The sequence below is a fragment of the Amblyomma mixtum genome, chromosome 8, assembly GCF_055824585.1.
Source record: "Amblyomma mixtum isolate Tamu chromosome 8, ASM5582458v1, whole genome shotgun sequence".
NCBI classification, from domain to species: Eukaryota; Metazoa; Arthropoda; class Arachnida; order Ixodida; family Ixodidae; genus Amblyomma; species Amblyomma mixtum.
In genome coordinates, this window is record NC_143019.1 from 139058912 (window position 1) to 139085491 (window position 26580).

The following is a 26580-nucleotide window of genomic DNA, read 5'->3' on the forward strand; positions in this document are numbered from 1 at the left end:
AGACCAATATCTGTCGCGTCCTGCGCCGGTAAGCTCCTGGAGGCGGCAGTGAGGCAACGGCTCTCCAATTATTTGGAACAGCACGAGCTACTGCCGCCCTCCATGTTCAGCTTCCTGCCACATTTATCAGCACAGAACGTGCTGCTCCAAATCAATAGGGAAGTCATCGACCCCTCCTTCGGGAATCCGGCAGACAGGGACATTTTGACCCTAGAACTGAAGGGTGCTTTTGAAGACGTTAAACATAGTAAAATTCTGGAGAATTTGAACGCCACCAATTGCGGCGAGAAAACATTCAGATATATGTAAAAAAAAACTTTTTAGAAAATAGGAAAGCTTACACCATCTTGGCAACGAAAAATTTGGGCCTATCAAGATGGAACCCGAGGCACGCCTCAAGCAGCAGTTATCTCTCCGCTGCTTTTTAACGTTGCCCTCATGGGCCTCCCCGAGAGGCTCAACGCGGTGGATGGCGTACGCCACGCCATCTACGCAGACGACATTACTATCTGGTCGTCCCGGGGCAGCGTGGGGCAGATGGAGGGGGGCCTCCAAGAACCCGCCTCGGTAGTGCAAGGTTACGCTCGGGAGTGCACTACGAACTGGGATGCACTCCGAACAAATCAGAACTCCTGCACATTAGAAAGGATAGAAACATAGGCGAGAACCTTCAAATTTACGTTAACGACACCCAGATACCAGTGGTGGAGACGCTTCGGATATTGGGATTACAAACTAATAGCCGGGGTAACAATGCGACGGCCTTGCAAAAAATAAAGTCCACCTGCGAACAAATTACTAGCATGATTGGCAGAATATCCGGAAAGGACGGTGGACTACTCAAAACTGAAACCGTTCGTCTGGTTCAGTCATTCATCGTGAGTCGTGTGGTGTTCGCGGCGCCTTACCTCAAGCTGAGGAAGAGCGACCGCGGGAACCTCAACGCGATGATTCAGGCGGCGGTTAAAAGGGAGCTAGGACTCCCTGCCAACGCGTCCACTGAGCGCCTGCTCCAACTTGGTGCCCACACCTCGGTGGAGGAGCTGATTGAGGCCCACAGAACAAGCTAAATTGACAGGCTGTCGGTGACCAGCGCAGTCAGACAAATCCTTCGGGACCTGAATCTCGCGCTGCTCCCCATCACTGAACGCAGAGTCGACATCCTGGAGGCATGGAAAAATACTTTGATTGAACAGTTAAGCCGCTCCCCAAAAATATGGAATGGGAGTATAATCAGGGCAGGCGTGAAGCCAGGGCAAAATTTATTCAAAATTACTACAGGAGTAAGACATGGATTTACACGGATTTACGGTGGATACAGCGGGTCCAACCGAGGAGGGCATCTTAAAAAGCAGCGACGCGCTAATGTTGGAGGAAGTGGCGGTTGCACTGGCCACCACCCACTCCGGCGCAGCGTACATAATGTCGGACTCACAGCAGGCCTGCCGAAATTACGTGCGAGGTAGGATAGCGCCACTCGCCCGCAGAATACTATTGGCATTTTAGAGAAATTCGGATTCGGATATGAGTAAAAAACAGACAGTACGGGTGCCCGGTCACCACGGAGTTGAGGGGTACGAGGACGCTCACGTGGCTTCCCCAGGGGTCCGCTCAATCCCCCGGTTCTGCCGCGGCAATCATAACAATCCAGCTAATCTCCTACGCGGATACTACAACTATTTACACCTCTGCATGAGGGTATTCCGGGGACCCGCCGAGGGCCTCGACAGAACTGAGGAGCCTTAGACGGCTCCAAAGCGGGTCTTTCTTAAATCCCGCCGTACTAAAACACGTGGACTCGACATTTACGGGCAGGTGCAAATTTTTCGGGCAGTATGCTGACCTATATCACATGGTGTGGGCCTGCCAGTACAATAAACGTATAGCCGTTATAAGTCATCCAACTAGGGAGGACTGGAAGTCGGCCCTGTCCAGCTCGGACCTGGAGGCCCAGCGGACCCTGGTCCAGAAAGCACGTGCAGCGGCCCAATTGCGTCCCGGAATAGGGACTGCCACCCAGTGCAACGGCCATCCCCACCTCCCTTTCCCAATTCAATACGATGTTCTAATAAATGTTTTCTCCTCCTCCTTTATTTCCCTGTTTTATATTTTGACATTCCTTGAAAGCTGGTGATTTTGTTCTGCCCATTGGGCCCAGATTTAGACCGAAAATTCCCTGAACAAAAAAAAAAACTCCCGACCGAAAATCCCTGTTGAGGGATCAACAGTCGACCTCCGCCTACATGATCTTGATGGGGCACGTGTGAAAAGCACGTCTGCCTAGATGGAATGCGCTAAACTGGAAGGAAAATTTGAAAGAGCGCTACTTAAGGCAGAGTCTACGCAACTAACCCATGTATATCGGCGATGATACAAGACTTCGCAAGCTCTGCCGACAGCTTTAATCCGAGGACTGAAGGGAGGCCTCTAAACAACGAGCAGCCCCTTCGTACCCCTTCTTGACATTTACTGTGCGCGTTACGACCTGCGAGAGGAAACCGAGCTCAAAGTGTCGCCGTTCACGACAGCTGGGCGCCTCGAAGGCGTACAGTACAGTACAGTACAGTACAGTTTCGTACAGTTTTCAACGTCGCCCAAAAGTTTTGCAATAATGTGGCTCACCAGCGATGAAGTCTTCCCCTGACGAAGCGAGCAACACGTCTCGATTCCTGGAGGGCAACGAGCGCAGAGTTGTTACAGTAGGATACAACTTAAAAAAAAAAAACAGCAGTTGCTAACACTGGGCCGTAGTCCGCGGCGTCTTGTATTACTCCGCTGCCCAATCGCAACCGTAAACGAAGTCAGCTTTCTAACGTCTGACTATATCAAACAATCCACGTATCAAAATTCTAGAGCTCATGATTTTTTTGTAGTGATAATCTTCTTGTTTAGGTAACAAGAAACGTTTAAGCAGCGGACTACTTTTTCGCCGTGGAGGAATTCTGTGCGCGGAGGCTAAACGTGGGCGGAGCTTCACTTTAGAAATCGGCGAGCTTAAAAGGGCCGAATCTGTGATACTTCCAGGTAAAGTATGCGAAGTCCTTTTGGCCTAGCATTTTAAACGGTGATGTAATCACCTATTAAACTTGCGACGGCCTTCGAGCTTCTCCGCAGCGCACAACGCCAAGTGGGGGACGCATGTTGACGTCATTGAAGGTATCGGTTCATTTCCAACGCATAAACGCCTGCTTTGAAGGAAGAAAACCAACGCCACTGAAGGCAAAGCCCGCCGAACGCTGTCTAGCAGCGTCCAACGAGGCACGGTAGGGCGTGGCTGACGGCAGCGGTAATTTGAAATCATACCTTCCGTGACGTCACACTGAACTTTCCTGCACTCGTCTGGTGCTTTGAGGAGAAGTGAAAATTCAATCCTCGATAACGTCACTATTTTAAATGGTATGCAAAAAAACTTGGCATGCTTTACTTACAGCCTAATCCTTGAGTATCGTGAAAATCTCAAAAAGTGGCGCAGTTGCCCTTTAAGTTGTATCCGACTACAGCTGAAGGCTACGCTTCGCGCTCTAGACCCGAACCCAACGAAGTGGCCGGCATCTGGGAAACGAAGAAGGCTTACCTTATTTGGGCCACGTCGGTGATTTCGCCGCCTTTGGTGTTGAACAGCCGCCGGGCCTGAATGCCGAAACTCGCAGCGATATCGTCGAGCAACTTGTTCAGCGTGGTTGGGATGATGAATACCTCCACAAAAGGACAGGAAATGCGCAATAAAACTTCCGGTTAGTCACGCGACAGCGGGTGGGTCTAGAAACCAAAATGCCTTCTGGCCGTGGCATCTGGAAAAATGTAGTCTTCTATACACAGTCCATTACTAGTGCCCGCCGCGCCTACCTAAACATGACAGGTTTGTTGCAGCACTGATCGCATTGCCAATTAGAATTAAATTATTATTGCATGGCTATATATGCCTCACAGCGAGAAAACAAAACCATTTCAATACATACATACAAAAATGCATGGTTAGATGACAATGCAGAATATACAAACGTTTTGCATCCACATTGTTCAAAGCAAAACAAAGAGCCTATATAATGGTAGCCCACGAAAGAAAGCAGTGATTTCGCCTCTTGGAATGCCGTCAACGTAAGAGTACAACTACACTTATTTTAGGTTCCGATCGATCCTAGCTGACGTGTGATAAGTAAATAAGCAATGTTCGAGCAGCACGCTTTGACGAGCCCTTTATCCGTCAACTAGCACGAATCAACCGTTTCGGCAACCCGGTGCAGAACAGCGTTGCGCCGAAGTCTGTATGGGGCAGACAAGCAGGTAGGCTTACAATCTCTTGATTATCATCAGCACTGCCATGTCCTTTCATATATCCCTCCACTTTAGCCGTGCCTGTGCCAGCTGCGGCCATCTTATCAATTTCATTTGTCCATCTAATTTTCTTCCGCCTCCTATTACGCGTGCCTTTTTTTTAATGCATTCCCTTGGCCCGAGGAAGTATCCCTCATTTTTCCTCCGCATGACATGCCGTGTTCAGTGCCCATGCCCATTTTCTCTTCTTAATTTCAACTAGGATGTCATTAAGCTGTGCTCGTTCTCGACCAACTCTGCTCTCTATTTTTTAACGTCGCAGATATAAATTTTGTTGCTATAGCCCACTCAGCTGTCTTCAGTTTCAAGATTTTTTTCGTTGGCCTCCCCGTTTCCGCCCCAAAGGTGAGCACTGCTTAATTATTCTGTACTTTGCCCTTGAGGGATACTGGCAAGCTGCTATACATGATCATCGAATAAGTGCCACATGTGGGCATATGCCAATCATTACTTAATCGATACTTAATCGATGGCATTCGAATGATATAGGAACGCGATTAAAGGCATTCTATGATAACTCCATGATAATTAATGACTAACTGCCCCGCTGCGGTGGCTCAGGGGTTATGGCGCTTGGCTGCTGACCCGAAGAACGCGGGTTCGATCCCGGCCGTGGCGGCTGAATTTCGATGAAGGCGAAACTCTAGAGGCCCGTGTGCTGTGCGATGTCAGTGCACGTTAAAAAGAACCACAGGTGGTCGAAATTTCTGGAGCCCTTCACTACGGCGTCCCACGGAGCCTCAGTTGCTTCGGGACGTTAAACCCCATTAAACTAAACTAAACCAATTAATGACTAACTGAGTAATAACAGTTAAGCAATTAACCTTTCTAGTCAGACCACATAAATAAATAATACTGAGTAGGAAATTTGTCGAGTTGGGGAATCGAACCAGGGTCTTTGGAGAGCGAGACGAGCACGCCAACCACTCTACCATGCCAGCTCGATGGTTTTGAAATGAACAAAGGCGTGCCGCCACGGTGGCTCAGTGGTTATGGTGCTCGGCTGCTGACCCGAAAGACGCGGGTTCCATCCCGGCCGCGGAGGCCGAATTTCGATGGAGGCGAAATTCTAGAGGCCCGTGTACTGTGCGATGTCAGTGCAAGTTAAAGAACCCTAGGTGGTTGAAATTTACGGAGCCCTTCAGTACGGCGTATGCCTGAGTCGCTTTGGGACGCTAAACCACATAAACCAAACCAAACCGAACAAAGGCATGTCTAGTGAATACGGGGTCTTCATTCACTCCCATCTTCCTTCCTTCCCGTTACTGCGAGGTTCAGGTGTCCACCGAGATATGCGAGACAGACACATTTCCTTTCCTCAAAAACCAATTTACCGAGGTGCAAGGCGTACAGCCGAACGGGCGATGGCGTTCTGTGGTCTCCCTGGCAGCGTTGCAAGACGCTGCCGCGTTCCACTCTTAGAGGCGAAGCTTAACATAACCACACATCAGTGACACCAGCAGCAACACCGCGCTAAAGGCTTTCGCCTCTCCGCACTTTAGAATATCTTAGGTGAAATATCCGGCATACGAAGCATGGAAGAGGTAAGTGTTGCCCAGTCTGGATTTACCGAACGTATTTCTAGTATTCGTGAAATGTGCGCCTGTTTTGTCATACGCTTCGGCAGCAAGCCTTAACGCGTAGACGACGCGCTAATAACGGCGTTTTTGTGCACATATTGTGATCCGGCCGAGTAAGTATTGACTATGGTGTTGACATAGTGCTTCGCAGCCGTCGCTACCGTTACTGTGGCAACGTTCACTCGATCCCTCCCGGCGCGGTTGTATATTCCGCCGAGAAGGGCAGCAGAATTGACCGTGAAAGACCTGTGGTGGCTTCTTTTAATGCCTCAAGGTTGTCGACAGAAGGTTGTCAGCAGAGGTGTCACGCTTTTCGGTTGGTCGAAGTGGTTATGACGTCAGAGTACGCGGATTCGAAGTAATGAGGTCACCCATGGAGGTAAAAAAAACTAGGAGAGAGTGCGCTCAGCCTCTGCAAGCCATCCTCCTCTGACGCCGCTGCCGAGGGCCCTTTTGCGCACTGGCTCATGGGAAATAGGCCCTCCTCCACAGTTACCAGACTGCCAGCCAGCGGTGCTTTTTAGTGAACGTCCGTGCTCCGAGCTGCAGCCGGCGGAAATGAAAGGGAAAGGGAGAGGATAGTGAGGAGAAGTATAGAGGGGGTTGATTGATTGAAAACATCTTTATTTGTTTAATATTCATGGAACATGTGGGAGGCTATTCTGCTCAGTGACGATCCGTCAGCGCCAAGTATAGAGGGGAGCGACAGCAAGAAAGGACACGGGAAAGCTTTGTACACTTTTACAAAATACAAAAGTAATCAAGTTCGCGCCGCTCGCGCGCTAATGTCCAAGCATTGTCCGAAAATAAGTGCGCGCGAGCGGCCACTGCGCACAATCACTTACAAAAAGAAGTAAACTGTATGTACATAGCAGCGCGCACGTAGCGTCCTGTCTCGGACTAATCGCGCGCGCGGCACACTGCACTAGCGGCCGGGGTGGGGCGCCCGGCCGCGTATACCGTCCGAGGTAGCAACCACGGAGCGTTCGTGTCACGCGTGCACTACCTGGCGAAGAGCAAAGTTGGAAGTCAAGCCCGCCTGCACGATGAACGCACAGAGGCTCACCATTGTTCTGTCACGGGTGCGCGCACTGCCGCGCGGCCACAGGAGCGCCTCGAGACTCTCCGGGATGATTCCCAGCTCCCTGTAGGCCGCGAGCATCTCGCAACGCGGCACTGCAGAAGCGGCACAGCGAAGGAGCATGTGCTCCAATGTCTCCACTGCGCCGCAGTCAGCGCACGCGTCGCTCGGGGATGGTGGCCGCTGCTACCGCTGCGGCGAGCGAGCAGTTTGCGCTCACCACGGAGCCGTCAGTTAACACAAGCAGATGGTCGCGCAGTTGCTCGTACAGCGAGAGAGCGAAACCGAAACCGAAATCCGGCTAAGAGCTACCGCTGCCTTGTCACGTGAGGGCCTATTTCCCATGATTCTTTCCATTATATTTTTTATGACTAGGCTTCAAGATTGTGACGTCATGCTCCCTCCTAGTTTTTCTTCCTCCATGAGGTCACCCACGGATGCCTGACGCCCCCTTTTGAAGCACACGACAACTCATAAAATAGTTGTCGTCCGCTCCGACAGGGGGCGTAAGGCGTCCGTGGGTGACCACATTACATACCTCATTACTGCGAACAGAGCCATGGATACAACCGAACTCACCGAAGCAGAGAGAGAGTCGTGCTAAAGAAGCAGTCAAAGTGTGTAGTTGTACTGTGTAGTCAAAGTGTGTAGTCGAATAAGGCACCAGTACAGCAAAAACAGTCTTGCAGTCAATGTCAAACAGTGCGCCAGGAAAGGCTTTCGCCTTGCAGCCCTTTAGAGAGCCAAAGTGCCCCCTGAATTTTTTGGTGCCGGCTTACCTCCCACATGGCCCTGTTTCCATTGCGGTAGACGAGTATTTTATCTTCCGCCACTCGGGCGCGTTTTGCGTCCGTCATCACTGCACCCTGGTGGCCACGAAAACTGCGGAGAGTTTTTAAAAGCGTTAGCTCTAACTACCTACGTTCATCAAGGACGCGTCTGTCCTCAGTGAAGATCAAATGGACCAAAACAGTAACCAAGTGACCACACTGTACCACATAGCAACAGTGGGCGCGTAGCATTAGTTGACACCAATACTTTCGATCCGTTATATACCTATGGGCCAGTACAGCGGCCATCGAGGTTGGACCCCCCCCCCCCCCCCCCCGGACCACCATTCGCATTAAATTTTGGAGCCACTTGTTCGACGCAGAATGTTCCAAGTGGTGCCAAATGACTTGGCATGTTCCTCAGGATAAAAGTACTATAGTAGGATACAACTTAAAAAAACAGCAGTTGCTAACACTGGGCCGTGGTCCGTGGCGTCCTGTATTACTCCGCTGCCCAATCGCAACAATAAACGAAATCGGCTTTTTAATGTTTGACTATATCAGACAATTCGCGTATTAAAATTCTAGAGCTCATAATTTTTTTCTTGTGATAAGCTGCTTGTTTAAGTAACAAGAAATGATTAATTAAGCAGCGGACTACTTTTTCATCGTGGAAGAATTCTGTGCACAGAGGCTGAATGTGGGCGGAGCTTCACTGCAGACTTGAGTTGTATCCGACTATAATTCAGATGAAGCCCAATATATGTATGTGTGAGATTCGCGTCAACGACCTTTCCGCCCCACAACGTGCATTCCAAGGACCTTCAGACGATCACTACGGCCGTTTGTCGCAGGGGTTCCGAATGGTGTCAAACGACTCGTCGTGTTGTGGAAATATACCAGATATAGCGAAGGTGCCGTAAATCGCAGCAGTAGCGCAAAATAAAAATCCATGAGGTAGATGGCGCTGCTTGCGTCTTAGAAGGGATCTTTCCGATAAAAGTAAATATTCGCGGATGTTTAAATTTGGTCTTCTCCACGTTTGCTGAGCACAACGCTGTAAACACTTGAAGCTCCAGCGTTGGCGGAAAATTTTTGTTGCGGGCATCGCGTTAAAAAGAATATAGCCAAGGCAAGAGACTAGCAATGGTTTTTGCTCTGAAGCCTCAAGAAAGGCAAAACCTCCCTACAGCGAAAAGATGATCGGTGAAATCATATAGAATCGATTAGAAGCATGAAACAATTTCGCCGAAAACTAGGAAAGTAATTATGTTGCTTTCTATAAACACCTTTAAGGGGTTACGATGCTCAGTTTACGCTCAGGCTGAAAAGAAAAAAACTATACGTATAGACCAGATTTTTTTACCCTCGCACGCAGGCTGCGGACGCGCGCCTACTCTCTACGCCAGTCGCCATCTGTCGGCGCGCGCGGCCCGAGGGACTGCGGGTCGCGCCGGCGCCGCGCATAGAACGCATGTTTACGTGTTCGCTTCTGCCGTTTTGTGCTCCATCAGCTAACGTATGAGGGTGTGTGCTGTGCGTCACTACTCACATTTGCCCTCTTCCAGACAGTGCTGCGGTTATCTTGTGCGCAGTTACTCGTTAACGTGACATCCGAGGGTAGTCGACCAGGTATAGTGTACCGACTGGAAACCGGCACTTCGAAGCAGATTTCTGCGCTGTCGTGTCCTTTGTTGTCGCCTTTTATGTGCGATATCATCTATGATAATTTTATGCATCAGAATATAGATCTATTGATTTGACTCAGTGGAATAGTAACTGGATAGGCGAGCTGCAGACTGAAGGTTGTCCCGACGGAGCGCGTTTTCGATCACTAGTACGTGTTCGGCATCCTTGCGCTGAGCTTGCTCTTGTTCCCATTAAACACATTTCATGCACAGGATTGTAAGCACGACCGCTACCGAATCCAGCTGCTTTTTCCGCACACATGTCAGAGGTATCTGGGGGGTAAAGGTTTATCTATAGTATCTTTCTGCTGTTGGTATCTACCTTAGCTTGGTTTGGTTTATTAAGGTTTTACGTTCCAAAGCGACTCAGGCTATGAGGGACGCCGTAGTGAAGGGCTCCGGAAATTTCGACCACCTGGGGTTCTTTAACGTGCACTGACATCGCACAGTACACGGGCCTCTAGTATTTCGCCTCCTTCGAAATTCGGCCGCCGCGGCCGGGATCGAACCCGCGTCTTTTGGGCCAGAGCAGAGAGCCGTAACCACTGAGCCACCGCAGCGGTGCGGTATCTACATTATTCATAGGAAAATATGCGCGATTTCATTACATTTTCCACACTTAGCCAAACGCCTACGCAACGCTCTCGCACGCGGCGAGAGCTCCTGAATAACATAACGCGACTTCGGACCTCAGAATTAGTGAAAGCTGGATTAGCTGCTCATATCTATTAAAGCTTTTATAAATTAAGCGAAAGTACGTTTTTATGCACAAGGTTGCATAAACCATGACAAAATTTGTTTTCTGTTGGCGCTGCGACTCAGTTGAGCTCACAGCGGTAATTTGTTGATAAACTGGCGCGGCGACAAGAAAGCCGTTTGTGGAAGTGGGGGGGGGGGGGGGGGGCTTTATGGCCGGCAGGAAGGAATAAGAGTGCATGGGAATTGGAACTGCATACTAGCCGCACACCTAATTCTTGATATTGAATAAAAAGTTTCTTTGCGGTGGAGCACCAAGACGGAATTCGATATAAGCACGAGCGCGTTCTAAGCGCCGGCACAATTAACCTGAATGTCAAACTAAATGTCATTAAAACGCGTCAATGTTATCGCTTTGATAACGTAAATACTTCCTGCAACACAGCCACGCAGCGGAAGTATGCTCGACAATGTTTTTTTAGCGCCCGAAGCGCGGCTATATGCAGGCGCGGCCGCGGAACTGCCGCAGCCCCGCAGTCCCCAAAGAAACGCCCGCACCGCGGCGCGCCAGTCGGTGCAAAATGGCCGCGCCCAGGAGAGGCTCAAAAATCTGGTCTATAGGCACCCTGCACCCGCCAGGCACCGCCACCGTCGAGGCTGCGTTCAGCTCCCCCGCGCGGCCAGTTCCTCGTCCCTGTCAGGAAGGCTCGCCCCGCGACTGCGAAGGGATGGCGTCTGCTAGCGGCTGCCGCTGTTCGTAGAGGCGGGATTTCAACCTATTCATTCATGAGGCTGAAAAATTATTTCGAGGAGCGAACGTCAGGAAAGGAACGAAGCTTTTTGAAGCAGGCCATGTACGCAGTGTGAAAGAGGTGGTGTCGTGCGACGGGAGCGAAGTAGCAGCCCGGTGCATTGCGCAGACAAGCGTCACTGCGCTACCGAAAACGATCAGATCAACGCTAAGAAATATTTCTATCTAATGCCTGTCAGCGTTGCACTCACTCATTTTTTTTTTATGAAGTTATCTTCCGGTAGACAGCTTGTAGCCGCCGGCTGCAGTTGCAAGGCAAGCAAATGTAAACACGCTGCTGCCGTTACCGTGTTTTTGGAGCGGTGTGAAACGCTCTCCAAAACGAGCCACCTGCAAGCCTGGGGTGTCCCTGCATTTATAAAGGCTTACCCTGCACTTTCAAAGACGGCCAGTCGGCATAGCATTGAAGGTAATTAGAAAATTCCAGTTGCTGAGCGAACGACGCAAACCTGACTTCATAACAATCTCGTTTGCCGCACCTTCGGTGTTCGATGTGGAATACCCTGTTCAAACTACGCCTTGCAATGATGTGTCCATTGCGTAATCCGCCACTCAAATTTTCTCATTTTTTCAGAAACTGCCAGGCCATTATCGCTACAACACGTCCGTCAGTATTTTGGAGATACGAAATGTCCAATGAACGAACTTTTGCAAGCAGAAGAGAATGCAAGCTGCGGCGAAGCGCTTGTGCGCACTGAAACTCCTGCGGAAAACATAAACCTATTTGACTGGGATTCTGCAAAAAAGGAGTATCCTGGCTATTTCATGCCTGATTCTTGAAGAAAGCTTGTGCTCAAAAACCGGAATTTCATTGCAATGTTTGTTAAATTTTTACGCATTTAGTACAAGTGCCCCGATTCTTCGACATTAGGATATATGATTTTTATACTAAATTATCACCCAGTCATTCAGACGTGCAGGCAAAGATTTATCACGAGCATGTTGCCGTTGCCCCTGAAAACGTGCTTTTACTGTTGAAAAAGACGCTGGACGACAAGGCGCAGTGGAAGCGAGCAAGGATTCCGCGCATAGCTGGAACTAATGTAAACGATTCTTTGCAGCGCAAAATTTGGGCTTCTTCCTCAGGTGTGACTGCGGGTGGATTTCGGCGGAGCTTTTTAAGCCCACATATTGTTGACAGCCATGTCAATGACCGAAAATCGTGGGTGCAAGAAGAGGGAAGGGTTCCCAGAGAGCCATTAGCATTCCTCCGAGTCTGCTGAATTTACCATGAGTCAAAAACCTGTCTAGGAGGTAATGCATGAGTCAGGTAAGCGTCTTCCGTACAGGTTTGACCATTGTTTGACCAGAAACCGCGCGCGCGTGTTGCCCATCGCAAAGGGTGGGCCGTCTCCCAATGTCGCGTTGAAAATCCATAAAACCTTGTCCGAGGCAAATTTATATATTTATTATTGCATCCTACAACACAGCAATGTCTCCCCCTGTTGTTATGTGCCATTTGATGCTCGGGAAGGAGGCGCACAACTGCTTCGCGACGGCGCGCGCAACACAGCGGGAGCTGTCAGACTGCCCCCGCCTTCCTGACAGGGACGCGCGCGCCGCCGCCAGTGGCGCGCGCGTCGCGCGGGAGTTAGATGCGCAGGGTGCCTATAGTCATAAACGTGCAGCACGACGAGTTAAACTCAAATCACTGGGGGCTTGGTGGCTGTAGCAAGAACGAGACCACTAATTCGCTTCTGTTCCTAATGCAGGTGCTCGCAGCAGTCGTCACACACGCGCTGCTTCCCGCCCTGGTTTCGGCTGGGGTGGAATGCGCGCCGTCAGACCTGCCTGGATACCCCTACAGTGATACGCATGTCCGTTGTCTCAATTCCATCAGCGCCTCAAATCTGCCAGCGTCATTGCTGGAACCTTGGACACACACATCGTCATCGAAGGCACCTGACACACCGTGTATAAAAGAGCGGCAATCATCGGCTGCGCTCTGTGGGCTTGGTGGCTGTACCATGAAGCAGACCACTAATCCGCTTCTGTTCATAATGCAGGTCAGTAACCCATACGCCTTATTTGCAAAGAAAACTAGTAATTACTGCATGGTGCAGCTTCCGAGCCCACAGTGTTGTGTCGATGTTGCTACTGAATGTTTAGAAATGATTCGCGTCTTGCTACTATTGTCCGGGGACATAGAAACGAATCCGGGACCTGCCAGTGCAGAGGCAGTGCTTGCTGAATTCGAGAAGTTGTCCTCGGGTCAGACTGCAATAATCAGTGACGTCCAAGACATCAAAAACAAGCTAACTACAGAGAAAACCATTACTGATCTAATTCAGAGGATTGCCGATTTAGAGAGCCACTACCAGAACCTGGCTACTTTGAAAACAGATGTAGAATGTGTGAAATCCAACGCAGAAAAAACGACTCAGCTGGTGCAGGATCTGGAGGCCCGATTTGGTGACACCGAAAACCGCTCATGAAGATACAATTTGATTTTTTTACGGCCTTTCCGATCCTACACCATCCGAGACATTTGTTTGTTTGTTTGTTTGTTTGTTTGTTTGTTTGTTTGTTTGTTGATACTGTTAACCCTATTGAAGGGTCATTACAGGAGTGGTAGGAAAAAAAAGAAAGCAAAAATACCAACAAATCTGTCATCAAGCGCATTGTACACGTAACAAGTCATTAAAGAGGACGAGAGAAGTGTACACAGTGCCCTATTACATTGTAGAAGGGAGCAACAAAAAACATAACCACGCACACTCAAGAGCATCTATCTACACAGTGAAACACTATATAAAGACACGAAACACAATACACGGACTTAACCCAGTCATGTTAGCACACCGCGCTCCCGGAATAAATAAAAGAGTCTAAATTAACCAAAAAGGCACTGAGCGAAGAAGATTGAACTACGGAATCGGGAAGCATGTTCCATTCTTTTATTGCTCTGGGAAGAAACTATATTTAAATGCATCGTTACGAGATACTGGAGGCGGAATATACATGCTATGGCGATGTCTAGATGATTCATTAGAACGAATGTCGAAATAATCGGTCCTATTGATTTTAATTTCGTTACTGATAATAAGGAACAGAAACTTGAGCCTGTCGAATTTGGTCCCTAATTCTAACTTGGGAAGGTCTGCAAGGTGTCACAGCTCTGAGGGGGAGTGAACTCGGCGATATTTATTAAATATGAATCGAGAGGCTAACCTCTGAATCCTTTCTAGTTTGCTACAGTTTTCTTGCGCGTGAGGATCCCAGACAATTTTAGCGTATTCAATTATAGGTCTGACCAGTGTTCTATAAGCCAAGTTTTTAATTTCAGGAGTTGTACTATGTAAGTTGCGCCTTTATTAGCCTTATTGCATGTTTCCTCCACGTGCCTATTCCATATATAGTCGCTAGTAAATATTAGTCCCAAATACTTGTGTTCATCTACCCTTCCGAGCACATTATCGCGAATACGGTAAGGAAATTCTAAGGTAGTTTTCTTCCTAGTGGTAGACATACAAACAGATTTCGAGGGATTAATGGTCATTTGCCAGTCATCGCACCATTTAGTAATATTGTCTAGGCTGTGTTGCATGTTCATTTGATCACTGGGAGAATTTATTCTATTGTAAATGACACAATCGTCGGCGAATAATCTTATAGGGACAGAAACAAGGCTTGGCAAGTCATTAATAAAAATAAGAAATAAAAGCGGTCCAAGGACACTGCCGTGTGGTACACCAGATAAAACCAGTAATAAGCTGGACGTATGTCCGTCTATTTCAACGTACTGGTGGCGGCACTCTAAATAGGAAGTAAACCATGTCGTTAGTTTGGGATTTTTAAACATAGTATTGATTTTAAGTAGAAGTTAGGGTGGGAAACTTTATCAAAAGTTTTGGCGAAATCTAGGTAAATTAAGTCCATCTGTCCGCGGGAATTAATCGTTTGTGAAATATCATGAACTAGCTCAACTAACTGTGTAATCGTAGACAAACCTTTACGGAAACCATGCTGTGGTGATAACAAGTTATACGTTTCTAAATAGTTCGATAAGTGTTTGGTCATGATATGTTCTAGTAGCTTAGAACACGTACTCGTGAGAGAAATTGGTCTGTAATTGCTAAAGTCTGAAGTGTTACCGGTTTTATGGATTGGCACTATTCTGGCTAGTTTCCATGCGGAAGGGAAGTAGTCATTGCTAACAGAAGAAATAAACATTTTCGTAAGGAACTTAGACACCCACTCAGCATACCTGACTAAAAATTCATTAGGTATACCATCTGGTCCGGGCTTTTTTTGTGTTAATATTGAGTAACAGGTTCAGAGCACCTTCTTCGGTTATCACAATATCTGAAATGGGAGGACGGGTAGAGAAGTCATAATGGCCTGGCAACGTGCCATCATCCTTCGTAAAAACAGAGGAAAACTGAAGGTTGAATTGTTCAGTGCTTTCTTGAGTGTTAACCTCAGCATTTGAACAGTGTTGCTTGGTTGATGGATTAACATACCTCCAAAATTTCGCCGGTGCCTCGCAAAGAAACTTCCTCAGTGTAACATTGAAAAAACGGTTTTTTGACTCTCTAATTTGGTGTTTCAAGTCATGTCTCATGCGGCGAATACAAGCTGTGTCACCCACATTGCAATTTTGGGAACATGCTTTTCGTTTCCGCTGAATTTTCCTTTTCGAATGGATAATTTCTCTGTTAATCCATGGATTCCTGCGTCTGCTCTTCTTTTTATTCTTTGGTATAAAGTGCTCGATACAATGGGTCACGGCATTGGAAAAGAAACTCCACAAAGCATCATTGCTCAGTTCTGAGTGATAGAGGTACATGAATTCATCGAAAGAAGATTCAAGATAATCTAGCACACTGACATCATCCGCGATCTGAAAATTCAAAACCTCTCTTATTGGTTTAGATGATGAGATAGATGGTGACATATTGAATGAAGCTATTGCCATTTTATGATCTGATAATCCGTCCTCAACATGACAATCTGTCAAGTGCCTTATTAAGCCATGAGACACAAAAATTAAATCAAGAATAGATGATGTTGTATCACACAGTCTTGTGAATTCGGTTACTATTTGCACTAAATCATAACAAAATACCAAGTCTAAAAGTTGTTCAGAGCTTGCCACATTCATCTCCCCGGGTGCGTAGGAGCTCCAATTAATTCCCGGTAAATTAAAATCGCCTAGGAGAATTACTCCTTCTCCTCCTCTAATATTTATTTCCATAAATTGCCTTATATTGGTAATTACGTCAAGTGAGGAATTTGGTGGTCTATATACCCCTCCAATATAAACGGTTCGATCGGTAAGCTTAGTTTTGATCCATACCGCTTCATTATCGCCCGATTGATGCAGGACAGTACGCAAAACATTTTGCTTGACCGAATCCGAAGAACTCATAATTCGCCACTGCTCCGATCAACTCGATTTGACGTTAGATAGTAAAGACATCGAACGTGCACACCGTCTCTGGCGTCACAACACAGAACGCCAGCTTCCCATAATAGCAAAGTTTGCATCATTTAAGACAAAAGAAATGATCCTCTCAAATGGCTCCAAACTAAATAATTCTGATTTTAGCATTGGTGAGGATTTCTCCCGCCGAGCTCAAAATATAAGAAAGCAACTTGTCGCGTTTGCCAGACAACTAAATTTTCTTTGCCGTATAAAATCTTCCATATAGGCCCCAAACGCTATTTTTTTTATGAGACTGAGCAAACAGCAAAAGAAACCTTCTAGCCACCACAGCGACGCAAGTCAGCACTACACCGTCCCCAAACATGTCCTAAGCTTTCGGTAATCTTTACAACATATGCAGTTCCATCCCGAAGCGAGAGCTCGTGTCAAGCCTGGTGTTTTCATCTGATAGCAACTTGCTTATATTAACAGAAACGTGGCTAACAGATGACATTAGTGATGGCGAGGTGCTTGCTGATCTACCAAATTTTTCTCTCTTTCGTTCAGAACGTATAAACGCACGTGGTGGTGGTGTTCTGATTGTGGCAAGCAGCACTTATGCACTGCTCCAATCATTTCATCCGACCTTGAAATAATTTGGCTCATCTGTCGATCCGCTCCGAATTCTGTGCTGCTGGGTACCTGCTACAGGCCGCCACACAACACTCCCCATTTTTGCCGCCAGCTGAACACAACCTTATCTAAATTAATCTCGCGGTATCCCAACGCTCACATTCTCCTTTTCGGGGATTTTAATTCCGCGACTGTTAACTGGCATAACCTGGTGCCCTCCATAGATAATCGAGCTGATACAAGAGAATTTCTTGATATCTGTTCGAATTTTAATCTTGCCAAACTTGTACTAGAGCCTACGCTTGTAATAAAGGACACTGCAAATATTATAGATTTAGTATTAACGAGCCATCCTGAAAGCTGCTCCTCCATGACTTCCTTGCGAGGAATTAGGGACCATAAAGTCATCCACACAGTCTTTAATTTCAATCCAATTCGGCGCCACAGTCCGGGAAAGACAATCCGGCTGTATGATAAAGAGAACTATGAAGCAATAAGTAGCGAGGTACACTCCTTCTTTCCATGTTTTAACGCAACTTTTCAAAGCAAATCTATCCAGGAAAACTGGTCGATATTTAAACAAAAGCTTAACTCCCTGGCAGATAAATTCATCCCGAAGACTACTTTTCATGACAGTCGAAGCCAGCCTTGGTTCACGAAGTCACTGAAAAAACTCGAAAATAAAAAGAAACGCCTGTTCCGCACAGCTAAAATGAATCCTAGTACCTGCTCATGGGACAAATATTATGCCGCTGAGAGCTCGTATTTATCAGCAATCAAAAACGCTAAGCGACACTTTTATCACGACGACTTGTCGAGAATCCTAAAAAGTAGCACAAAAAAGTTCTGGAAAATTATAAATCCTAGCAGTGCGCGTTCAGTTACTCTCAATAAATATTCAGAAGAGCCATTCAGTGGTACTGAATGTGCTAATATCTTTTCAATTGCTTTTTCCTCTGTTAGTTGTGCTTTAAGCGGTGCGGGCCGGGCACTATTATTTTTATTTCTTTTAATTGTCCACACTAATTTTGTCTTCACCAGCGAGCCTGATGCGCCCTTACCTATTCTGCTTACGACCATTCCGCACACCATGCCTGTAACCAATGTTTCTGCTAATGGAATATTGTCTCTAGTAAATAAAATTAAACTTTCATCTGCAGCAGGCACTGACGCAATAAATTCTAAACTTTTAAAGAACACAAAGTGCATTTCTGCCGAATATTTATCGTTACTGTTTGCTCAGTCACTCTCCACAGGCACCATACCTGATGATTGGAAGAAGGGAAAGGTCGTTCCAGTCTAGAAGTTCGGTGACAAAAATTCACCATTAAATTATCGTCCTATCTCGCTCACAAGTGTACCGCGTAAAATCATGGAGCATATGTACTCAGAAATCGCGCAGTTCCTGGATGGTAACAAATTTTTTCATCCTGCACAACATGGATTTCGCAAGAACTATTCTTGTAACACACAATTAGCAGTCTTTCTTCGTGATCTGCATGAGAACCTCGACTTGAATATCCAGGCCGACGCCATATTTTTTACTTTGCTAAAGCATTCGACAAAGTTTCCCATCGACGTTAGATGTTAAAATTTTCGCAGCTGAACTTGCATCCTAACATCTTAAAATGGATTGAAGCATTTCTAACGTGTCGCTTTCAGTCAGTTGCTGTTAATAGCCAGTCATCTCATCCTGCCACCAGCCGCCGCGGTGGCTCAGTGGTTATGTTGCTCAGCTGCTGACCCAAAAGACGCGGGTTCGATCCCGACCGCGGCGGCTGGAATTTCTTTGGAGGAGAAATTCTAGAGGCCCGTGTACTGTGCTATGTCAGTGCACGTTAAAGAACCCCAGGTGGTCGAAATTTCCGGAGCCCTTCACTACGGCGTCTCTCATAGCCTTAGTCGCTTCGGGACGTTAAACCCCATAAACCAAACCAATCATCCTGCCACCGTAACTCTAGGAGAACCTCAGGTCTCGGTCCTATCCTCTTTTATTCCTAATATACATAAATCACCTGCGCGAACAGCTATCATGCAATATCTATTTATTTGCTGACGACTGCGTTATCTACGACTCAATAACTAATATTTCTGACCAAAAAGCCCTTCAGGATGATCTTAACCGCATTGAAAAATGGTGCGATTACTGGCTAATGACACTTGACACTAACAAATGCAAGCTTATTTCGTTTCACCGCAGTCTTAATCCGTTGTTTTGTTACAGAATTGCTAACAATCCAATAGAGCACATTCATTCATATAAATACTCGGGTATCACTGTAAGTCATGATTTAACTTGGCGCGAACATGTTACTAACGTTATTCCATCTGCAAACAAAACCCTGGGATATCTGAAGCGCCATTTACGTCACGCAACAAAAGAGGTCAAATCACTCGCTTGTACATCATTGGTAAGGCCAAAACTAGGATACGCATCCCCCATTTGGAACCCCCACCAAGCATATTTAATCGATGCACTTGAAGCCGTGCAAAATCGCGCCGCCCGTTTCATTTACTCCCAATATTCATTCGAAGTCAGTGTGTCATCCTTGAAATCACTGTCCAACATACCAAGTCCTTCTTTCCGTCGTTGCTTCCGAACCCTGTCTATTTTTAATAAATTTTATTACAGCGCACTCGGCCAAGAACCCCACATCTGCGCACCTCCACCGCGCATATCACATCGCACTGGTCACCCCCTTCAAGTTACTCGTCCAAGTGCCCGTACCGTAACCTTTTCCACCTCCTTCTTTCCACGAGCCGCGTCAGACTGGAACGGCCTCTCCCACTCCGTTGCTGCTATCACCTGCCCATCATCATTCAACGCCAACACTGAACTTCATATGTCATCGTGAAAAAATGTAACAAAATTTTTGATTACCCCACCTTTTATGTAATACGCGGAAAGGGGCCTTTAAGGTAAATGAATGAAATGAAATGAAAAGTATCTGTGCGAAGAAGGATTTTGTATGAGCACTGCCACACTTGTTAGATAACAAAGTGCTCGAGGTTATCTCGGGTGACCATTCTTTTTAAACGCCGAGAACAGTTAGCCTGGGTAATTAGTCGCTTATGTACCATAAAACACAACAGAGCCCAAAATTCGTTGTCGCCGCTACTCTGTGTTTAAATTAAGTTCAAGGAAGAACGAAAGGCGCACGAAGCTATCGCTTTGTCTGATGATGCCCTCACCACAAAATTTTAGCGATGAAATGCCCTATATTTTCAGATTGCTTCCGTGTTTACAAAGCTGCTAGGCTTAGCGAGTACGCATCTGGTTGCCGTAGAGATGACTTCGTGGGGCTTTCGAATGGAGTTGCTCGCCTCAGTAAAAACACACACTTATAGTTTTTACTCTTAAATCGTATGTCTGCAATAATAACAGTGTCTGACGAAGAAATGAACGCATATTTTAAAATCTTTTTTAAGAGTATCTTTTTGTTTGTCGTAGTGGCGCTGCAGTCGATAAACGCAAGCCCGGCCCCGCTGCGTAGGGGAGACCCCTATTCTAAAACTCACCGGCGCACTCGTACGTAGCGCTGGGGCCCGCTATTTCCTTGGGGCCCCCAAGCGTTGGGGCCCCCTATTCTAAAACTCCCTATTATGGATGCACAGCACAGACGTGACAGTGAGAACCCGTGAATTTGATTTCCCCGCGTCTGGCTTCTATTGTCATAATTCAAATTTTGTGCCATGAGTGACAGGTATTGTGTATATTTATGCACTTTGGCCTTCGGTTGTGTTATCGAGTTTTTTTTTTTTTTCTTCAGGTCTGTAGTCTACTCTACGGGAGTTCTAGCATTTCGCCTCCATTTGCTTTTCGCCTTTTTGCTTTGCTTATGCTCTGTTATTCCTTGTGCTATGCTGAAGAGTGTCCGAGCTTGTTTTGTGTACCAGCGTGTTTGCGCAGTCCTTGAATCTGCTTCAGACATGGCAGTTGCGCGAAACACACACACACACAAGACAGGTTACGGGACGAGCGCAAACTTACAACTGATTTTATTCAAAATACAAGGCACATATTTAAAGGAAGAAAATAGAATGCACTTTGAGCATGCGCATCGAAATTATACATAATGTGGCAATCAGTAGCATATACCAAGGTCTGACCTTACATCGTCTTATCGAGAAAGGCTACCTCACTATTGTACAGTGCAACCGAAGAATCACTGATACATGCTTGTCCTCTTTTCTTTATGAAATACGCTTCCATCACTTCACGTGCGATTGAATCTCGACTTGTGCCCAGAACTCTGATCTCATTAAGCCGTGGCCGACAGTGACTGCAGGACAGGCAATGCTTTGCCAAATTTGATCCCTCCCCCGTTTTTAGCGATAACCCATGTTCCCGTGCGCGATCGTTCAAGCAGCGTCCAGTCTGGCCTACGTACGTTTTTCCGCAACTGCCATGTCTGAAGTGTTGAACCAACTAGCCCGACAACACGTTCTACTTGAATCTTCTCTTATACCAAAATGTTAAGTCAACTTTGCTTGCTGTACATTTCCTATCATTTGTTACCGGTTGCTTCTTCCCTTGAAACATTCCCCCCCACCCACCCATTTAATGCCTAGTTCTGGAACTTTGGGTAAATAAACGCAACTTTGCGGAAAATATCGCAGTAATGTTTCTGCACATATATTGCCTTGACATTGCGAAAGGAGGACACTATCCACGTTAATGCAACCTAGAAAGGCAATATTGGTGCAATGTTCCAGCAGCAATTTGTGCTACTATGGTACCTGCCTACCTAGTCTGCCTAGCCTCATCGCATGCGTGCCGGTTCGGAGCGTTAAACCGCTACAAGTTAGAATTATTTCCAAGAAGACACAGGGACCAACGCTTCGTTTTATCTGTAATCCGCAAGCACTACGACTCAACGCGTTCACTGTGTGCGTCATCGGTGGACCAACCAGTGTCGACGAGAGAATGACGTGCACTGCAACATAGACGTCGTACACCACTTGCTGGGCGTGTTGGTGAATCATGCTTCCAACTACACAGCGCAAGGACAAACGCGGACAAGTAAGGGAACACCACAAAGCGCTTTGTGGTGTTTCCTTACTTGTCCTTGCGCCGTGTAGTTGGAAGAAAGGCCGAGCGTTAAGGCGATGCTACACGCTTGCTTTCACCTCCGCAACAGGACGCGTTTTATGCTCTTCGCTTCCCTCGGGAACCGAGAAAGGTCCGTAACACAGCTGGGCTTGTGTGTTCCGTATGTCTCAAGAGAGAGAGAGGAATCCTTTAATGAAGAAAACAGTAAATTAAGCCGGCGTTTAAAAATCCCTGGCGTGCTACTCTGCATAGGAAAGGGAATTCGGGAGATAGAGACAGAAGTAGAGTGGTGCGGGAAAGGTAAAATAAAAGAAACAAAAAGGGGATAACATAAAATGTGGCCATTAAATGCGTATTAAGGTGCATCGGCGAGTAATGATGTAACGTATACGAAATGATGAAGTGCATAGTCCGACAAATGGGCTAACAAAGTTCACGGTGTGAAGAATGCATGAGGGTAGCACGCAAGGTGAAATTAGAGCTTGTCAAGATGTCTAATGTCATTTAAGAGTAAATATGCGAACAAAATGTTCATTGCATATCTCTATTGCCTAAGGTAGGCTAAAAGACCTATCTTCCGAAAAAATCTTCCGGACCCGATGGTGTTCCGAATTCATTTCTTAAACGCTACGAGGAACAAATATCTCACTACTTCACTGATATGTTTAACTTGTCTTTGACAACAGGTGTTATACCGTCTGAATGGCGTAAGGCTCGAGTTGTCCCTATTCTTAAGAAAGGTGACTGCCAACTAGTTGCCAATTATCGCCCTGTTTCTTTGACGAACAATTGCTGTAAGTTGTTAGAGCATGCTATATTTTGTTATATTGTAAAATTTTTAGAGGACCGTAATATTTTGACAGCTTACCAACATGGTTTTAGGAGAGGTATGTCTACTGTTACCCAACTTTTATCTGTAGTGCATGAATTTTCAAGAGTGCTGGATGCTTCCGGACAAACAGACGTCTTATTTTTTTACTTGAGTAAAGCATTTGACAAGGTGCCTCACGGAAAATTATTGTTTAAACTTGAATCGATTGGACTTCCCTCTTTTATAATTCAGTGGGTGCATGCCTATCTTACAGATAGGCAGCAATTTGTAGCAATCCAGGACTCTTGTTCAGACATGCTGCATGTGACTTCAGGGGTTCCTCAAGGCAGTGTCTTGGGACCCCTGTTATTTTTAATCTATGTGAATGACCTAGTGGATATTGTTGAAAAGGATGTAGGGATGAGGCTGTTTGCCGATGATTGTATAATTTTTAAAGAGGTAGTAAGTGATTCTGACCACTTGCCACTTCAAAAAACTGTACTAGCAATTGCAGACTGGTGTGAGCGCTGGGGCATGGATATTAACCCAAACAAAACCGTATTATTAAGAATCACAAGAAAAAAAGCGCCCAGATTTCACAGTTATATACTTCACAATCATCCCATTTTAGAAGTAGAAAGCTATAAGTACCTCGGAGTAACCCTCACGAACAAACTTACTTGGTCCACTCATATAGCTGACATCTGCTCATCAGCAGTAAAGAAATTATGGTTTATTAAAAGAAAACTCAGAAACTCTCCCGTGAGTACCAGAATCACTGCATACAAGGCTTGTGTTAGGTCCCGACTTGAATATGCGGCAGCAGTGTGGGACCCGCATAACAAGAAAGACATTGCTCAACTGGAGCGTGTTCAGCGAAAAGCAGTTCGTTTTATTTATGGGAAATATAGAAGGATCGACTCTCCAACTGCATTAATTCGAAAGAGTAATTTACAGTTCTTGGCAATAAGAAGAAAAGTTACCCGTCTAGTACTGTTTCATAATTACATGTCTGGAAATCTGAAGGCAGATCTTCCTGATTGTGTGAAGCTGGCGAGCACTAGGAGAACACGTCATGTAAACGAGCAGTCATTAGCACCAATTTTCGCAAGAACTAGTGGGTTTAAGAACAGTTCTTTTCCGAACACTGTCGCGGAGTGGAATGGCCTTCCTTCGGGTCTATGTAAGTCTAGGAATTTTGAGAAGGAGCTAAAGAACTTATTGTATGGCTCCTAGTATCTTGTTTGATGACTCTGGATTTGTGTCCTGCTTACTGACTCGCGGTGTTGTAGCTGATGCTCTTTTAGAAATTTTTTTTAGTTGTATGCCCCTCCTGCTTGGGCCAACTCTGGCTTGCAGTACACTGAAATAAATAAATAAAATACTGCCCATTGTTAGAGGCTCTGGGGAGAGCTTCTCCGTGCAATGTTAATAGTGCGCACGCTCGTCAGCATACGCAGGACGCTCAAGCACGATATGTCCCACAGTTTCGATCGAGCAGCAGTTGTCACAAAGCGGACTGTTCATTGGACCGAAACGGTAGCGTTCAGGCGAAGTCGATGATAAAGTGTTTCCAGATGGCGAGAAATTCTGGTTGGGAGTCCTCATCCGAGGTGTGGGTCCACTGAGTAAAGAAACTAGCAGCGATGTGTCGGCAAGCTACGGAGCCGATATGCTTCTTACTTCTTCGGAAGCAAATCTTTTAGCCATTTGGGACGCATCAGAAGTTCCTGAAGAAAGTCCGAATGTATCCACAATGTTGGTGGCCTTTACGGGCCGCTTCATCTGCTTTTTTACCACAGTGCGCTGGTATCTACTGAAATGTTATGCAGTGGTCTGCGGCAACAGCCAAATGATGTAGATGCCCGATTTCAAGGGTCTGATGATTGGTTTTCTTCGACAGGTTGGACAGGATCTGCAGAGATGCTTTCGAGTCGGTTAAGATAGCCCATCGGCCGGGGGTTCGGCGCAGGTTTCTGGGAAACAGCTTCTTTAATGCCGTGAAGCTCAGTTGACGTAGAAACAACAAAGTTGCCCAGCATTACCAAGGGAATAAGCATGCCTCTGCGGCAAAGGCGGTAGACGTCTAACATTACTGGTATATGGAACGTAAGAGCCGGCTGAAAGCGTACCGAAGGAATAACCTCACCTGATTCTGGCGACCAGCAACCTTGGGTCCTGGCACTCACGTCTGGGCCAACGCCTTCTTCTGGGAAGGTGATGATGATGATGACGGCCTCAGTAATGACCCATACCCACGGCGGGCCAGGGTGCCACGTCACCCTGCTGCTCTCGTCGTCGTCTTCGGGGCGGAGCGAAGAGCACGTGGCGAAGTGGGAGTTCGATGAGTGCGCCCTCGAATGGCTGCTCAAAAAATCACGGAATGTAGTTGGGACGATACCAGCAGGAAATCGCTAAGAAGCAGGTGGCCTCCTGCTAAGCGGAATAAACCTTCCAAATATGGCTCGGGCAGAAGCCGGACAAGCACGCAGGTGTAAGCCTGTCTTGGCCAATCCCCCGCAGTGGGTAGGCGCCATTGACCCACTCAGGACAACAACGACGACGTCCCTATAGTGCCGGACTCCTGCGGCGGCAGCTTGGGCCCGGTCGATCAGTGAAAGCTGATCTCCGGGTTTCCAGCTCGACAGCGCTACCTCCCAGTGCTCCGGCGTCGCATTCTGTATGACTGACTTCAGGGTTGTGTTGACATCAACATATGGTGTGGTAGAGTGTGGCTGTCTCTCCACACCACGGGCATGCGCGCCTGTATTTAGCATTGGTCGATAGCATTGACCATCTTGTCAGTGCTACCGCCTGTTTACAGGAGATACTCAGAGGCCTGATTAGAGTCAATGGAGACTACCTTGTTGGCCTACAATTCGCTGCTGACATTGCCCTACTAAATCACTCAGGAATGAAATGCAAAGCATGATTTATAGACAACCAGAGCGGAACGGTGAGTCTAAAAATATTCAGAAAACCAAAGTAATGTTCAACAGTCTCGCAAGGCAACAGCAGTTCGGAATTGGTAGTGAGGTTGTGGAAGTGGTAAGGGAACACGTCTTCTTAGGGCAGGTAGTGACCACTGTTCCGGATCATGAGAGGTAAATAACTAGAAGAATAAAAATCAGGTGGAGCGCATATTACAAATTCCCTAAGATCATGAATGGTACTTTACCGTCACCCCTCAAGAAAAGAGTCTACAACAGAACAGCTGTATCTTACCGGGGAGGGGGGTGGCACCTATGGGGCAGAAACAGAAACGTGGAGGCTTGGCTGTGGAAAGAGGAGTGACAGGTGTAACGTTAAGAGACCGGAAGCGGGCAGAGTGGGTGTGGGTGCGGGTTAATGACATCGTAGTCGAAATCAAGAGGAAGAAGTGGGCCTGGGCAGGGCATGTATTGGAAGGGCAAGATAATTGTTGGTCCTTTGGGGTAACGGAGTGGACTGCATGAGAACGCAAGCGTTGCGGGGGGGGGGGGGGGGGGGGGGGGAAGGCGGCAGAAAGATAGGTGGGCGGACGAAATTAAGGCGTTTGCCGGGATACGGGGGCCAGCTGCTAGCAAAGGACAGGGTTAGTTGGAGAGACATGGGTGAGGCCTTTGCCCTTTAGTGGGCGTAGTCAGGCTGATGATAATGATATAGTGCAGTGTATCTCATTTAGAATAAATAATCACAGATATGCGTTTGTTTGGAGCCGTCTCCAACTTACAGACTGCTTTTTAGTGTTTCGCTATGGGATGGGGGATGGACC

General features: G+C 46.9%; 1 protein-coding gene across 1 annotated transcript in view; it reads right to left on the reverse strand.

The window, feature by feature from the left end:
- Positions 1–26580, reverse strand: part of LOC149334614 (uncharacterized) — a 133752-nt gene that overhangs the window by 91002 nt on the left and 16170 nt on the right. The window contains exons 2-5 of the mRNA XM_089557963.1: positions 25016–25190; positions 7776–7910; positions 3575–3696; positions 2623–2669 (exon numbers count right to left, since the gene is read on the reverse strand). Coding sequence (XP_089414089.1) covers positions 2623–2669; positions 3575–3696; positions 7776–7910; positions 25016–25190 — 479 coding nt within the window. The remainder of the gene's footprint in view (positions 1–2622; positions 2670–3574; positions 3697–7775; positions 7911–25015; positions 25191–26580) is intronic.